Source organism: Haematobia irritans, chromosome 1, assembly GCF_050003625.1.
Source record: "Haematobia irritans isolate KBUSLIRL chromosome 1, ASM5000362v1, whole genome shotgun sequence".
NCBI classification, from domain to species: domain Eukaryota; kingdom Metazoa; phylum Arthropoda; class Insecta; order Diptera; family Muscidae; genus Haematobia; species Haematobia irritans.
Window position 1 is genome coordinate 53,714,936 of NC_134397.1, and position 16,428 is coordinate 53,731,363.

The 16,428-nt window shown below is 33.5% G+C and overlaps 3 protein-coding genes and 1 long non-coding RNA gene across 14 annotated transcripts in view; 3 read left to right on the forward strand and 1 right to left on the reverse strand.

The window, feature by feature from the left end:
- LOC142220916 (methionine-R-sulfoxide reductase B1-like) overlaps nt 1-16,428 on the reverse strand; it is a 43,356-nt gene that overhangs the window by 22,349 nt on the left and 4,579 nt on the right. The window contains exon 1 of one of the 11 annotated variants that reach the window (XM_075290338.1): nt 1,959-2,231. The exons of 5 other annotated variants lie outside the window; for them this stretch is intronic. Coding sequence is in view for 1 of the 6 variants with exons in the window: in XM_075290334.1 (XP_075146449.1) it covers nt 615-870 (256 nt within the window). In the remaining 5 variants the exon portion in view is untranslated. Of the gene's footprint in view, nt 1-614; nt 1,218-1,958; nt 2,238-3,922; nt 4,062-16,428 lie in introns of those variants that run through there. 5 more of the 11 variants (XM_075290339.1, XM_075290336.1, XM_075290335.1 and 2 more) reach the window with 5 other exon arrangements.
- On the forward strand, nt 5,780-6,295 carry LOC142238598 (uncharacterized). Its single transcript, XR_012722770.1, has 2 exons — nt 5,780-6,024; nt 6,082-6,295. It is a non-coding gene; the product is annotated as an uncharacterized LOC142238598 (long non-coding RNA).
- Tim9b (Translocase of inner membrane 9b) lies at nt 8,252-9,881 on the forward strand. Its single transcript, XM_075290341.1, has 3 exons — nt 8,252-8,403; nt 8,474-8,569; nt 9,497-9,881. Exons 1-3 carry the CDS (start codon nt 8,383-8,385, stop codon nt 9,695-9,697), a joined length of 318 nt encoding a protein of 105 aa, XP_075146456.1. The 5' UTR covers nt 8,252-8,382; the 3' UTR covers nt 9,698-9,881.
- On the forward strand, nt 9,775-11,832 carry Pstk (Phosphoseryl tRNA kinase). The gene has a single exon (XM_075290340.1). It carries the CDS (start codon nt 9,775-9,777, stop codon nt 10,663-10,665), a length of 891 nt encoding a protein of 296 aa, XP_075146455.1. The 3' UTR covers nt 10,666-11,832.

Genomic DNA, 16,428 nt, shown 5'->3' on the forward strand with positions numbered 1-16,428 from the left:
ATTGAATTTAAAATCGATATATTTTTGAACTTAAATACATTTTAGATGTTAACTTCTCATTAAAGAAATATATATTCGCAAATTTTAATTTTATATATTTTTGGATTACGCAAATATCGCAAAAAGAGAATCCAGCCATTTGAGAAAAAAAATTAACAATAACTATGGTAATTTGACCTGAGGTTATTGTTCTTTTCCAAAAACCCACTTCATACAAATGCTACACATTCGTAGCACTTAGTTTTTGAATTTTTCCCATCTCAATCATCCATAAAATGTAATGAAGAATAATATCAAATTTTGAAATCTATACGATTTGTTGGTAACCAATCAATAAACAATGTATCGACATACACAATCCATTCAATTTCAAAACTCTGACCACAACCAAATTGGTTGGGTGGAGCAGTAGCATCCGTAATAGCAGAAAAATAAACGAAAAAAAAGCAATAACACCAATATACATTTCGAAATAAAAATATAAACAAAATGAATGTAAAACAAATACATGCCAGTTTTGTTTCTATTAGGTCTATAAATAGCTATTGAGGGCGATTAAAATGAATGAAGGAAAATCTAACACAATAACAACCTAAATTGAAAAACTTACATACCTGAAGAGAAATATCGATGAAATGGGGACTGTTTTTGTGTTATAAAAGTGGCAAAAGAGGCCGCGGCCACTATTAATGGTGATGATACTACTATTGAGGTGGTGTCCGATGCGACAGGAAGAACTACCGCAATGCAATGTTTGCCAAGAGGAAATAAATTTTGATTTATGACTGGTGCTTGCTTCGTCACTAATGCAACACCACCACCGCCACTACCAGCACCCAACTTTAGTGTATGACGAAAAAGTGAAAGCATTTTTTATACTATTGATGAAATCTGTTTTTCTTCTTCAAAAAAAAAAAAACAATACAGCAAACGTTGAGGCACCAAGACTCGTAAGTGGTTTGAAGGGTGCTTCTGGCCTGTTTTAATAATATTCCACACAAAAAAACAGAAAACCACAATTTTGATGTACGATATAAAATTACAAGATTTTAATAGCGGAAAACTTGGCTGTTACGTATGTCGATCGAAACCCTTCTGTCTGATTATCCAACAACAAATGCATTTCTGACGGCGCAATAGTCAACTAAAGGCAATATTGTATGATTTTTGTTGTTGTTATATTGTGGAAAACCAGCTGCGCCTTGTGCTGCCACAGCTGGCTGCAATCGCTGTGAATTAAAGAACGTAAATACAAAATGGGAAACGATAGAATAGACGTCAACTATTAGCCAGAGAATGCTGCCTCTCACAAGCAGGATGTCATTGGAAACAAGACTGTCAAATAACACCCAAAGAGAAAGGCCAAGATATGAGATGAAATGGTAAAAAAAATTAGAAAAATTGAATGCATGCCTATTTCTTAGCCGCATTCAATTATTGGTAGTTACAACTGCAAATATGGAAGAAATAGATGATTTCTTGAATTACAAAACAAAAGCACTGAACAAATGAAACTTAACGAAATAGCCTAAAAAGATGGAAACGAAAAGAGAAAGCTACAGCTATCTACTAAAAAATCTCCAAATCAGTCATTATTCTAACGGAAATTTCGAAATACATACATGCTTATGCATTTCAAAATTTCGTAAAATTAATTTGAAAATTTATTCTACACATTACATTCCATAATTCCATACATCATCGAAATTTATATATATTCGCATACATAGATATGACGAACAGGTGCAAGTATGTAATTTTAATTCATATGTGGAGGACACTTTATGTTCGTGCACTTGGAAATTGTCAATTGTCCTTGATATTGGCATCTCATTCCCCCTTTTAAATCCCTTGTAACTTTTTTTGTGTTTTCTATTACAACATGTAGTCTTTAGCCATAAATTCAATAACCCACCGCCCCCCTAGATTTTCTAACAAAAAGCCTTAGGAAAACTCACTCGTAATTATTGTTTATTTCACACAATTGGCACACAACACTCTCTCGGAAAGAACAGCAAACACTCTATGTATTTATATATTTAACTATTTTACTATATATTTTATATATATTTTTTTCTTTTCTTAAATAAGGCAAAATTTTCGTTCCCGCAGATACTCAGATATTTTTTCTTCTTGCTTTTTCTCCACAGTTTTTAGTTATGATTTTTTTTTGTTCACTTTAACACCGCCGCCGACAAACTGCGCCGCTCAAATAGAATAACACACTAAAAAAGAGAAAACATTTACAAGGTGTGTGTGGCTGGCTGCCACAACATGATTGCGATGAAAGATGGGTGGTTTTTATGGGTGTATGAGGGCGATGATGGGTAAAAGGTAACTAGAAGCTTTTATTTGGTGGTAAAGTCGAATTTCGAATACACTTCATTTGGAATAGAAATCGGAATATGAAAAACATTATTAGCCATTTATTTCATAAGCATTTTAAAAGTTCTGGGGTGAAAGAAAAGCAGACATAATAATTTTACAAATGTCCAATTGTTTTACAAATTCGACTTCTAAAATTTTTTGGAAGATTGATATTTATTCCATATTTGACGAACGATATCTTTGAAGTTTTCGATGAGTTATGCAAGATTCGTATCTTTAGATAATGAAAAAGAAATTATTGAATAATAAACCATATGCTTTCGGGTGATGTTGTTGTTGTAACAGTTTATTGTGATCTCATCCATTTCATGTTATACGCTTGGTACATCAGCTTGTTGGCAGATCAAGGAACTCTGCGACTAAGGTGGGGTGTGTCCAGAGTGATCTGGTGGTAAGTCGGGTTGGTTTGGCTGGGCAAGAGAAAAGATGACGCGTGTCGTGTGGCCCTTGGTTGCAAATTGGACAAACGTCAGCTACGCAGCTATCAATCACCGATAAGTAGGAATTGAGGCGGCTGCACTTGCCTGATCTTAATTGGGCCAAAACTACCCTAGTCTGCCGTGGGAGGTCTCGGGAGGCTTTCGGGTGATAAAAAGCGATAGCGAACGTTTTAAAATAAATGTGACAAAAAATGTATTTCATTCATTGAAAAGGAAAATAAAAATAGTATATTACTTTAAAATTATTTTACCTTTATATTTTAATTTTTCGAGAACAAGTACAAATATTCTACAGAAATTAGCCGGAAACATTTGCTCCTAATAAAGTGTTAATATTATACGACAATCATACTACCTTGGTCAAAACGTAAGGTTATTTTTCAATTGTAGTATGATGGCCATGAATTTGTTCCACCCGGTCTAACTGTAATAAGGCTTCAATTATGGGCTACGGCCTAAAATTAAAAGAAAATCGTTCCGCAACCAACGTATTCGCGTGATTTAACTTCTGGCTATTTTTAAAGCAACTTCTGGCTATTTTAAAGCAACTTTAAATAAGACGAATAAATGGAAGTTCTTGAGCAACTTGAAAGAAACCACCTCACAAAAGAGAAGATGAGAAAATTACGTCTAGGAATCACAATGGGTGCTGCCCTATTCTATAGTTAGCTCAATGACACGGACCTCCTTTATAGCCGAGTCCGAACGACGTTTCCCATTGCGGTGAAACCAATTAGAGAAGCATTGAAACACTAACCTAACAACTGGCTATTCCCAGAAGTCAAGAAACCTTCGTTCGAAATACAATTTTCGACTTTTTTTATTTGTTTGATAATCTGATTAGAGACTCTTCAAATTTTCGTAGAACAATTTGCCAATTGCTCCAATTGAGCTTCAGGGGCGGTCTTCATTGGGGCCGTTGGAGGAGTTCTTCCGCTGGGCATAATTAGTCCTTTGGAGAAGTTCTCTCTATGGACATATATGTCGATTAGTGAAGTTCTCCATTTGGTCAAAATTACCTCTTGGAGGTGTTTGTTTCCCCCATGGATATAATTACATAGTGCAAATTTTAAAAATGTCAAACTTTTTCTTACCTTGCGTTTTTGTTTCGTTCTTGTATTACACTTTACATCGTTGTTTTCTTTTCCAAAGCTATTACCAATCCATAATATTGCAATAATGAAATTTAGAAAAGGTCACACTTTCTAATGGAATCGAATTAGAATTAGAAAACTTTCTGCACATTGCAATTTGCAAATTGAGATACAAAACAAAGAATACCGACGCCATTTGATAGCGAACTCTCAATATATTTGGAGTTGCCAATGTCAAAAACTCAAAACAGATGTTACATATCGCAAGTCAGTAAATAGCATGGGGTGTTCTCATCGAAAGCTCACATATAAAGGGTGATTCTTTTGAGGTTAGGATTTTCATGCATTAGTATTTGACAGATCACGTGGGATTTCAGACATGGTGTCAAAGAGAAAGATGCTCAGTATGCTTTGACATTTCATCATGAATAGACTTACTAACGAGCCACAACGTCGAATTTTCAGTGAATGGGCCCTAGAAAAGTTGGCAGAAAATCCGCTTTTTTATCGACAAATTTTGTTCAGCGATGAGGCTCATTTCTGGTTGAATGGCTACGTAAATAAGCAAAATTGCCGCATTTGGAGTGAAGAGCAACCAGAAGCCGTTCAAGAACTGCCCATGCATCCCGAAAAATGCACTGTTTGGTGTGGTTTGTACGCTGGTGGAATCATTGGACCGTATTTTTTCAAAGATGCTGTTGGACGCAACGTTACGGTGAATGGCGATCGCTATCGTTCGATGCTAACAAACTTTTTGTTGCCAAAAATGGAAGAACTGAACTTGGTTGACATGTGGTTTCAACAAGATGGCGCTACATGCCACACAGCTCGCGATTCTATGGCCATTTTGATGCGCTTTACAGACTATCAGTTATTCCGGACGACAGTGCTCGTGTCGAACATATCCCATATATTGTGCACATTATAAGTTAAGTCCGAAGGCATAATCGATACTGCTGCATGTTTATGGGAACGATAACACATTTACCGATTATTTAGTCATCGCCGACAAGTCGTATCGATCCGGCACACTGCAAGATTCTTTACAAACACCGACATTCCGTCCGGAATAACTGATAGTCTGTAAAGCGTATGAGGGAAAACTTCGGAGAACAATTCATCTCAAGAAATGGACCGGTAAGTTGGCCACCAAGATCATGCGATTTGACGCCTTTAGACTATTTTTTGTGGGGCTACGTCAAGTCTAAAGTCTACAGAAATAAGCCAGCAGCTATTCCAGCTTTGGAAGACAACATTTCCGAAGAAATTCGGGCTATTCCGGCCGAAATGCTCGAAAAAGTTGCCCAAAATTGGACTTTCCGAATGGACCACCTAAGACGCAGCCGCGGTCAACATTTAAATGAAATTATCTTCAAAAAGTAAATGTCATGGACCAATCTAACGTTTCAAATAAAGAACCGATGAGATTTTGCAAATTTTATGCGTTTTTTTTAAAAAAAAAAGTTATCAAGCTCTTAACAAATCACCCTTTAGTAGATATGCCATTAAACACAGAATGAGCGTTTTTAAATACACACCTTTTTAGGCTTAAAGCCTAGTACTAAGATCACGTTTTCGCACGAAAAACTGTTATACTCCATATAAAAAACGTTAGCGCGGAATAAATGCGAAATCTTTGTTTTGAGTATTTTCAGACACATATTTATACAATCCTGGATTTTTCGCAAGAAAAAATAGGCAGGCATATTATTTCGCATTAATAAGTTAACATCCCTGGGTTTGAAACTCTATTTACGGAGATATATGAAGATATTCGTTTTTCGCAGAAACGAACTTAGTACTAAGCATTACGGAGATAGATCAAGATATTCGTTTTTCGCATAAACTAACTTAGTACTAACCCTGCCAGCATTTCAAAGTTCCATTTCAACCTCATCGTTACCACAGACTCGTAAATGTCACTTCAACCATCATGAAAAGGTACATCAAAAAGTACATGCAAGTAATTTGCCATCCCTACTGTTAAAAAAACCATTTTTTTTTTGTGAAACGCCAAGCGCAACCAGCTTGTTATATTTTAATTAAATAAAAACGAAAATAAAGTTCTGAAAACATAGATTATACGCTTAAAATTGTGAAAGGTATATTGGTGAACAATTTGGTGATTTTCCAAATGGAATAAAGTGATTGTTTTTCAGATATTTTACAGACACGCTGCCTCCATGGAATTAAAACACTGGTTGATAGACGAAGCAACATGTAACTCGCTACTTGTAACTCAACATCATCATTAATGCCAAAAATTATGTTAAATGTAATGTGATAGTGGTATAAATGTTATATTTTTAAGAATTTGTAAATGTTTAATCAAATTAATAAATATCTAAACAAACGTGTTTTACTCGACCACAATGATTCTTTTACAACTATCTTAAAATGCACTTTTTCTGATTGTTTGGAGGGTCCCTTATTGGCGTCGTTCTAAATTGATCTATAACGGCACCTAATAATTGCACTCATGCGAAACATTTTTGTAGTAACTTGGCGTGGTACAACTTCTCAATAGTGACGGCGCTTTTCCGACGAGTTTTTGATGTCGTATATGATTGTTTTCGACGTAGTGGGGATTCTCAAAAGAGTCCCCAAATTCAAAAAATGTTGGCAGGGTAAGCATAAGGTGGGCATTAAGTTCGAGTTTAGCCGCTAAAACCGAAATTAAATCAGTAAGTAAGTAAAAATAGTATAAATTAGTACCTCGTTGACGCAAATGTTATTAAAACTTGATGGGGGAACAGCCCAAAGCAAATTTTCAGAAAGTTTGTATTCCTTAAAACGGATTATTAAAGAAAAGGAATCGTGAAAAAATGCCGATTTTAGCGGCGAAACTCGAACTTAATACCTACCTCTAAGGTAGATACTATGTTCAGTTTTCGAGATGAAAATCGCTTAATTTTCGCGTTTACTTTTCCAGAAATAAGCAAAATTATAAATGAAAACACACAAATCTCTGTAATGTCTTGTCGAAATCTAGAGGAACATGAAACTGTGCACCAACTGAGTTAATTTATCTGCTTTATATTGAACTGTCTTAATAAAGTAACCTCGAAAATTTCAACGCGAAAAGCGAACATAGTACTGACCCTTAAGCCTAGTACTAAGTTCGTTTATGCGAAAAACGAATATCTTCATATATCTCCGTAAATAGGGTCTCAAACCCAGGGATGTTAACTTATTTATGCGAAATAATATACCCGCCTATTTTTTCGTGCGAAAAATCCAGGGTTGTGTAAATATTTGCTTTAAAATGCTCAAAACAAAGATTTCGCATTTATTCCGCGCTAACATTTTTTATATGGAGTATAACAGTTTTTTGCGTGAAAACGTGATCTTAGTACTAGGCGCTAACATTTTTTATATGGAGTATAACAGTTTTTTGCGTGAAAACGTGATCTTAGTACCGGTATTACTTTGTTAAAATAGTTTAAAGCAGATAATTTAACTCTTTTTCGTGCGCACTTCCTTTTTCATCTATATTTCGTCAAGATTTAACAGGTATATGTTTTGTTTTTATGTACAATTTTGATTATTTCAGAAAAAGTAATCGCGAAAATAAAGTGATTTCAATCGGCCTTTTAATGGTAAATATTATTTTCAACATAAATTCAACTTGAAACAAACCATTTTCAAATTGTTTACGAACTACTTCTAAATCGCCAAAATGTTGACTACAATATTACTTTTTAATTTGCCTCACATCGAAATTTGTTTGAGAAATTATTGAAGAGCGATGCATTTCAATTTAAGGCCGGTATGCACCTCTAGCGAAATTTTCGGTGGCAAAAATTTAATTAAGTATACAACAAAAAAACAGGGCTGTGTACACAAATTTTAAACCAGCTAATCGCTTTTAGAAATTGTTAATATATGTTCCAAATATTCCGCAAATAAATTGTTTATTATATGCAGACCTTTTAAAACGTTTACGCACACAATGATTGTAATAAATTAAATGTTTGCTGCCAAAATATGCTTTTGACAACCCTGTTATTTTCATTAGAGGTGCGTACCAGCTTACGAAATTGAACGCTACCGAAAATTTCGTTAGCATAAATAGCAATGCATTTCTTATGGGAATGAAATTTTTCGCTAGAGGTGCATAACGGCCTTTAGGGATAACCGTTGAGAAATTATTGCCAATGTGTTAAATTATACTGTTGAGGGTAATGTTTGTTTTTTTTTTTTTATTGAGAACACGATTTTTCAACAATTTCTCAACTTGAATATTACTCGAATCCTTTACAAATGTTTGAAATCGTGCATTTCTCGAACATTTGTGTTTATTGGAGGTTTTGCCTATGAACGGCAATTCAGTTTTTACGTTACGTTCTCAATAACCATACTCGACAACAGCTGAGACATTTACGTTAACTTGCTACCTTTGATTAGAATCGAAACAAGTTTAATTAAATCTTCAATAAAAACTTTCTTTCAAATATCTAATGGATCCCAATTTAAGAAACGTATGCTAGATTCAGTTTTCCATATCTGTAGTCAATTTTATATACTCACTATCTTATTCATTTCGAACAGCTCAAAGATTTCCTTACATTATACAACAAAGTTACAGAACTATGTTTCTCCAGATGTGTTGACAATTTCAATGAACGTGATTTGGCCAAACATGAGGTAAATAACATTTTTTTTTTATTTTTTAAGTATTGCAGTTTCCAAAAACGTTGTGCAAATTATCCGATTGGTCCATCCCATTTACGGTCAACTTGTAGATTTTTCCATTCTAAACACAAAATGTTATAGTACAGTGAAACCTATCAAACTTGGACACTGAAACCCGGACACTTCCCAAACATGGGCAGTTGTCTGGGGACGTTTGTTATACTATTAACACATTAACTGCATGTTCATGAAACACAAAATCGACTCGAGACGAATCGTTCGTCTAAAATGAAACCGAAACAATTGGGATTCCACAGACTCTGGTTTTCGAGATATCAATATGGGATTTTTGACGAATCGTTCGTCTCGAGGCGAACGAAAATTCCACGAACAGGCAGTAAAATTAACCACTCATACCTGGACCCCTCACAAAAAAAATTTATGCGATCGTGGGTGTCCACCTTTCAGAGGTTTCACGTATACGATTTGTCGGAAAGGCCTATTTCGGAGTTACGAGCCCAGAAAGTTTTCATTATAGTTTATATTGTATCAAGTCCTCCAAAATGTTCTTTCTCTTATGAGCAATATGGTACTAATATTAAAGCTAATTTCGAGTACATCGCCATTTCGATGAAGAGAGTTTTATATAGAAAATCATTTAATGAATTTTTTTCGAAAACCTGTGACGCATTTCAAATTTATACAAAAAATTCTCAAATTTATATAAAAATGATTCATAGTCGCCAAAAAAATGGAGGTCGATATCTCCGACATTTTTTACTTTACTTTTTCTCTTTAAAATGGACTCTCCTACCCCAATTTTTTTTAAGCTTGGTTAAGTAGATTTGTTCCTTCTTGCCTGGGGAAATTATAATTTTGATGGAATCTGCAATATAATTTTGTGTTTATTTTGAAACGTCTTTTTTTTTTTGTTTACAGGAGGCTTGTGTAAGTCGCTGCGTCAACAAATTTGCTTTATTTAATCAAAACATGATGAAAGTCTACGTCGAAGTGCAATCAGAAATAAACCAAAGACGAATGCAAGAATTAGAGGAGAACCAGAAAATAATACAGCAAAATCAACAACAAGCGGAAACAAGTGCGGCGCCAATTGCATCTACTCCAAATTTGTTATCATAATAGAGATTTTTATTATAAGATTGTTTAATTAATGTTTAAGAATATTGGTTTGTTTTTCTTCATAGCTGCAATCTGGTATGGATAAAATATGTCTTGTAGCACTTATTGGCTTACCAGCCTCTGGAAAAACTAGTTTCTGCAAATTATTATTAAAAATGGAAAATCTTTCCTTTTGTACTATGCACATTTGTTATGATAATTTTCTAAAGTTTTCAGACAATCCCAACGAATCTTATAGAGAGCAAAGGGAAGAACTTCTGAAATCTTTAGCTGATGTCATTGAACATTTTAAGAGCAAGACAACTTGGGATAATAATGTATTCAATTTTGAGTTTTGCTCCTATAGGGATAGTGCTAAAGAAGAACTTGTAATTTTATGTGATGACAATAATTATTATTCAAGTATGCGTTATAAACTTTATCAATTAGCACGCAAGTATTGTATATCTTATGGGCAAATATTTTTCGATATTAATGATCAAATAGCTATGCAGCGAAACTCTGCAAGAGAAGCACCCGTTAGAGTACCCAAAGAAGTATTTGAAAAAATGATGTATAGACTGGAAATTCCAAAGCTATCGAAAAACTCATGGGAGAACAATACTTTTGTAATAAAAGATTCTGACGATAGTCTCAAAGAGCAATTCATTCATTTGAATTTTATACCATTTGTAGCGAATCTTTTGGAAAATCCTTTAAAGTCCAATGAAACTGTAAGCAATAATGGACCAACCAAGCAATCAAGGATACATGACTTAGATTTGCTAATGAGAAAACTTATAGGGAATAAAATTAAATGCTTGACTAATAATAAACAGGTTATAGCTTTTCAACTGAACAACAAACGTAAGAATATACTTAAAGAATATCAAGACAGTAAAGAAAATATGGAAACAGATTTTGAGAGATTACTTTGCAGATTTGAAGATGACATTGAGTATATCGATGAAGATTGTAAGAAAGTTTGAAACCAGTTCTCAATAATTTTTTTTTTTTGGCAAATATCTTATTTTGTATGGTTAGGTTAGGTGGCAGCCCGATGTATCAGGCTCACTTAGACTATTCAGTCCATTGTGATACCACATTAGTGAACTTCTCTCTTATCACTGAGTGCTGCCCGATTCCATATTTTGTATGGTTGGAAATGGTAAAATTAAGTTTTAGGATTTAGTCTCAGCCTTAATTGTCTTTTTCAATAAATGTGTTTAAATAATGACCAGAACAAAAAAAAAACATTTCAACATAATCAGGCTTGGTAGGAGTCTGAAAGTCAATAATTTGCTGTACAAACTTAAAAAGGAGTTCCACTAATATACGTTCACAGTATAAAGCATCAAGACATCCAATGTCATACCCAAACCTTATTTTACATAAATTTGTTAACATTTGTTTCTTTTGTTTAAATGCTTTTATTTGGAGTACATAGATATGAACTACATTTTATTAAACGATTATATCCTAAATTCCTATATTTATATTATATTTTTTGTATTTGTATATATCCTTAATTGTTACTCTTTTTTTAAACTAATAAATATTTAAAATATAAACTAGAAAGAAGAGCAACTATAAAATACAACAATTGTTTTCAAGCATTGGTTACCTTAATTGAACATCTCTTTTATTTTTCAATATCATATTTTTATTTTTATCTGCATTAAAATTTAGCACAACTATTACACATTTTTACTGACTTTTCTCGAAATGTCCATGAAAAAGTTTGGCCAGCTAAAAAATGTTTAAATTGCAGGAAATTCACAATTCTATGCAAAGGTTTTATGTTAACCACCTTCTTCAAATGAATTCAAGTGATATTTTGTAACTCATTTAATTCAAGTTAATTGCATAGTTGTTATAGAAATTTTTATATATTATATTTACGTATATGATATGAAATTCAAAAACGGTTCAAACAAGGCGACCAATGACGTACATATTTCTTAACATATGTATATATTTCCGGTTATTCCATTTATTTGTTTAATTTTTTATTATTTATATATATTCCATTTAATACTAGTTGAGATTTTTTTAACAATATTTTTTTGTATATAATAGCCAGGCGAATAAATATACCGGCAAAATTAAGACTTCCTATGTATCTTATTGAAATAAAAAAATATTATTTTTTTTAATACTACATCTTTCACCAGCTGTGGTGTAGAAATTTAAAGAAAAATTCTGAAAAAGGCAACAACATAAATATTTCTTGGATACCATTTCAACAATAGTATTTTTAAGATTTTATTTTTTGAGTCGTCAAATTTAAATTTTTAGATTATTGAAAATAACTCAAATCTCCTTTGCATTGAGGACAATTGAAAAAAGTAAAGAGTAGTTGAAATTATGCTCGTCCAGAGCGTAGTTGGGATCAGGTCTGTCGAGTTAATATTCAGAAGAGCTTGATGTTTATATAGCAAGTGTTGTGATTTCACAGCTGGGATAGCATCGCTCTAGCCTAATGCAAATATTACCAACAGTTTTTTTTTCAATTGAATATAAAAAAAATATTCAATTAATTTTTAATAAAGACAAAAATCATTCACAAAAATTAATTGAATCAAGAAAAATGTTGAATCGAGCAATTGATATTATTATAACCGTGATTGAAGCAAATTTTAAATTAAAAATTAATTGAACCTATTAATTTCTGAATCGGGTTTGAGTGTGACGCCTGAATTTTTGTCTTCGGCTGAGTGTTTAAATTATTCTCGATTGGTTAGGGGCAAAAATTGTAGCAATAATACGCTACACTCATAGAAAAAGTCTGCTAAAAACAGCAGTCGATGTCTGCTGTTATATTTTTGTACTACAGGGCCAAATGAACAACAATTTATAATATTTTTAGGTTATAAATTTTTCCCCAAAGCATATTTAAGAACCAAAAGTAGTTTTTGGTATATTTTTGCACTGTAATATACTTACAAGCTCCTAAATACGATCAGCAAACATTTTGTTTGCTGTTATGCCTCACTTCGATAAATATTCGGATTTTTAGTCAAATACTATAGATATTCACAAAATATTGTTTTAATTATGTTAGGATAGCTCCTAAGTTGACATTTTTATTTGTTTTAGCCAAAATAAAACACGTTTTAGTGTAATCGAGCTTTAAATAGCAGGTAATGTTTGCTATTTCAGCAAACACCGACTGCTGTCCCTTTTTCAGCAGACTTTCTGCTGTTTTAGCAGACTTTTCTGCTGTCCCTACTAACAAATTTCTTTGGGTGTACAATTATTATTGCAAAGCAATAATCCGCTGCGTGGTTAAACTAAAGAAATGTTTAACTGCTGCAGTCATCTATAATTTCGATAGGGCATCTGATACTAAGCTTTTAGTTTAGCGTGGGCGGCGGCAGCTTATTGGCTAAGGTAAAATAAATTTTTTGTCTAGTTAGCGAAATACAAGTACAAAATTATGAAATTTCCATCTATAATCAATTAGTATCAAGTTGCTGTAATAGTTTTACAAAAATTTAGTTCAGAAAATGTGAATCAAATGTAAATTTGATTGCAAGATTGATTGTACAACTAATCTCATGACAATTCGCAGGGCTATGGAGTCGGAGTCTGAAGATTTTGCTGGAGTCGGAGCCGGAGTCGTATAAATTTTGCTCGACTCCGACTCCGGCGAAACAAAATATGAAAACTACTTCATATCTTTGTAACTAAAGAAATATTTCGACAAATTAGATTCGATTGGGGTTTTTAATCGAACAACGAAAAACGAAGTACTGGATTTCAGGCCATTCAAAGTGTATTTATATGGGTGAAATTTCACGGTGATATAAAAAGTAGGTTTTAATAGAATATGGACTGAATTGATCAATTGTATAGACCATTAAACTATCGATATATACTCTTGATAAAGGTACAATTTTAAGGCAATATAGCAGTAGAACCAAACGTTCTGAATTTTTGGCAGACATGTCGAGTTCGAAGATCGGTCATACCGGACAATTTTGTGATATAACACCTACATATAAACCTATCTCCGATTTGTTTTAAGAATTTTTTCCCAGTCCAAAGATTTGTCAGAAATTTGGGTTATTTGAGATCCATAAATAAATGCGGAAATTTCCCGTCGGTCCAGATTTTTTTATATGAAGATAATTACTTGAGAAATCTCCATATACACACAATGTCCCTGGAAGCTGTAATTTTAAATTAAACCTCTGCCAACGTGCCATCTGAGGCGCTCTTTTGGGAGAATGTTTGTTTCATCAAAGCCACTCGAAATTCTTTACATTAAATTAATGGCCTCTAATGTCCATAACTGATAGACTATTTTATAAATCGATGTTTCACCATTTTGCTTCTATTGAAACAATACTCGTAACTGTCCAGCTATTCCTGTCACCTGTTTTATGGTAGTGGTTATTTAAAATTCCGCCCGTCATAATTTATGGCAGTTTATGTTTGTTTTATATATCCGACACATTACATTTTTTAACATCTAAACTTGATGTTGTGTGATTAGCCCGACATTTAGATTTTTGTGTATTTTTCTTTTTTATATAGATTTGTTTTGTATAAAATGCCTATATAGTCCAATACCAGGATTTTACATCTTAAACTTCTGGAAGCCTAATTATTTTTTGAAATTTTGTGTATTTATAAATTCATTTTCTGGAGATTGTTGTTATCTACCCATATTTTGATTTGGTCTCTATATAGTCTTGTGTCCTATTTTAATTTATGGGCCTGAAATTAAAATGTAGAGTTCTTAACATCCCTAAAATATTGAGATTTGTCGTCGAGTCGTATCAAAAATTAAAATTAAAGTTCTTTTGGACATATAAACACATATGACAAAATAGAATACTTATATCGGTCTATTTTTGGAACACTACAATTAAAATTACATTTGGAATACTGTTAAAATGAGATTTAGCTACACCACCTGGAGTCGACTCCGGAGTCGGAGTCGAGGCTACTAATAAATGCTGGAGTCGGAGCCGGAGTCGAGCAAAATTGACTCGACAATTCGGGGATCATATTGATTCTATCCCGGATAGGATAACACTTGGACTTAGGAAATTGTATAACTGTGGTTGTATTTGCCACTTCACGCCAGGCGCACAATTGCTTTTGCTCTTCTTATGACACAGGTGAACTACTGTTTGGAGTTGGTATCGTGCACTCAGAATCTCAATAGATATTAAATTAGGCTCATTGTGAATAGGATAGTCCGGTATGTATTCGGGGTCAGATGGTACGAACATGTGAGTGGAAAACTAAAGGAGTTTCTAGATTGCAGTGTTGATGGTTATATTTCAATTCGGAAATTGCTGTTTTTTACAGGGCAATAAAAAGGTCGATGCCTTCTGATCTTATATCTAAATTTGTTTTCTCTCGTTCAGTACGGAACCCGCAAATCATTATACCATTTATTCATTGTTCCACATTTGAAAGATCATTTGTGGTATCCATAGCCAGGATATGGAATGCCTTGCCGATAGTGCTCAGGAATTTTAATTTCACGGTTGTTCAGTTCAGAAATGAATTGTTGCTTAGATTCCAAAATGAGTAATTGATAATGTTTATAGTAGCCAAGGGTCTCATTAATAGGGATATATATAGTTGTCGCCCGAACCTTAAGCCATATATATGAATAGATAAATAGTTATAGATAGCCATAGGTTAGGTTAGGTTATGTGGCACCCCGATGTATCAGGCTCACTTAGACTATTCAGTCCATTGTGATACCACAGTGGTGAACTTCTCTCTTATCACTAACACTTAGAGAAGCTTTGAAACCCTCAGAAATGTCACCAGCATTACTGAGGTGGGATAATCCACCGCTGAAAAACTTTTTGGTGTTCGGTCGTAGCAAGAATCGAACCCACGACCTTGTGTATGCAAGGCGGGCATGCTAACCATTGCACCACGGTGGCTCCCAAAGATAGCCATAATTGGCCATGTTAATCAATGGAATTAATATGTATTTATATGAATTTGGTACTTTTCTAGTGATATATAGAATTAAGATTTATTAAAATGGCAGTACACTATTATTGGCCTCATTTGGCTTATTGTATTGTCTAAATAAATTGAAATTGAATTCGGAAAAGAAGCCACCGAGTTGCGCCCCTGATTTTATAATCAAAACTATTTAATAAAAATACAAAAATGTATTAATAATTAATGTATTTTCTGCAAAATTTTGATCTTTTGATCCACAGTTATTCAGTATTAGGTTTCTATAATAATTTCGCAAAGATTTCACTCAAAAGATATGAATATGTAAATTTGATTCTAAGATTGGTTGTACAACTAATCTCATAACCATTCCGATAATCTCTATTTGATTCTATAATGGACAAATTTATATCGGCTTATGCGCTTTACAGAGTATCAGTTATTCCGGACGGAATGTCGGTGTTTGTAAAGAATCTTACAGTGTGTCGAATCGATACGACTTGTCGGCGATGACTAAATAATCGGTAAATGTGTTATCGATCCCATAAACATGCTGCAGTATCGATTATGCCTTCGGACTTAATTTATAATGTGCACAATATATGGGATATGTTCGACACGAGCACTGTCGTCCGGAATAACTGATAGTCTGTAAAGCGCATTAGTCAGCTTCATTCTCTACTTCAAATTGATTTTATAATTGTGGATAATTGTGCGCCGCCGAATAGAAAATTTTGTATCGGCTTATTTCTCTTCCAAATTGAATTATTTTTCACCACCACTGTGCATCATATTCTCACATAACTACA

Excerpts from the sequence above, each read along its gene's own strand:
- Pstk (XM_075290340.1), top strand. The coding sequence starts at position 9,775 with ATGGATAAAATATGTCTTGTAGCACTTATTGGCTTACCAGCCTCTGGA.
- Tim9b (XM_075290341.1), top strand. The coding sequence starts at position 8,383 with ATGGATCCCAATTTAAGAAAC. Across the intron at positions 8,404-8,473 it reads TGGATCCCAATTTAAGAAAC|CTCAAAGATTTCCTTACATT; the intron begins GTATGCTAGATT and ends CATTTCGAACAG. Across the intron at positions 8,570-9,496 it reads GTGATTTGGCCAAACATGAG|GAGGCTTGTGTAAGTCGCTG; the intron begins GTAAATAACATT and ends TTTTGTTTACAG.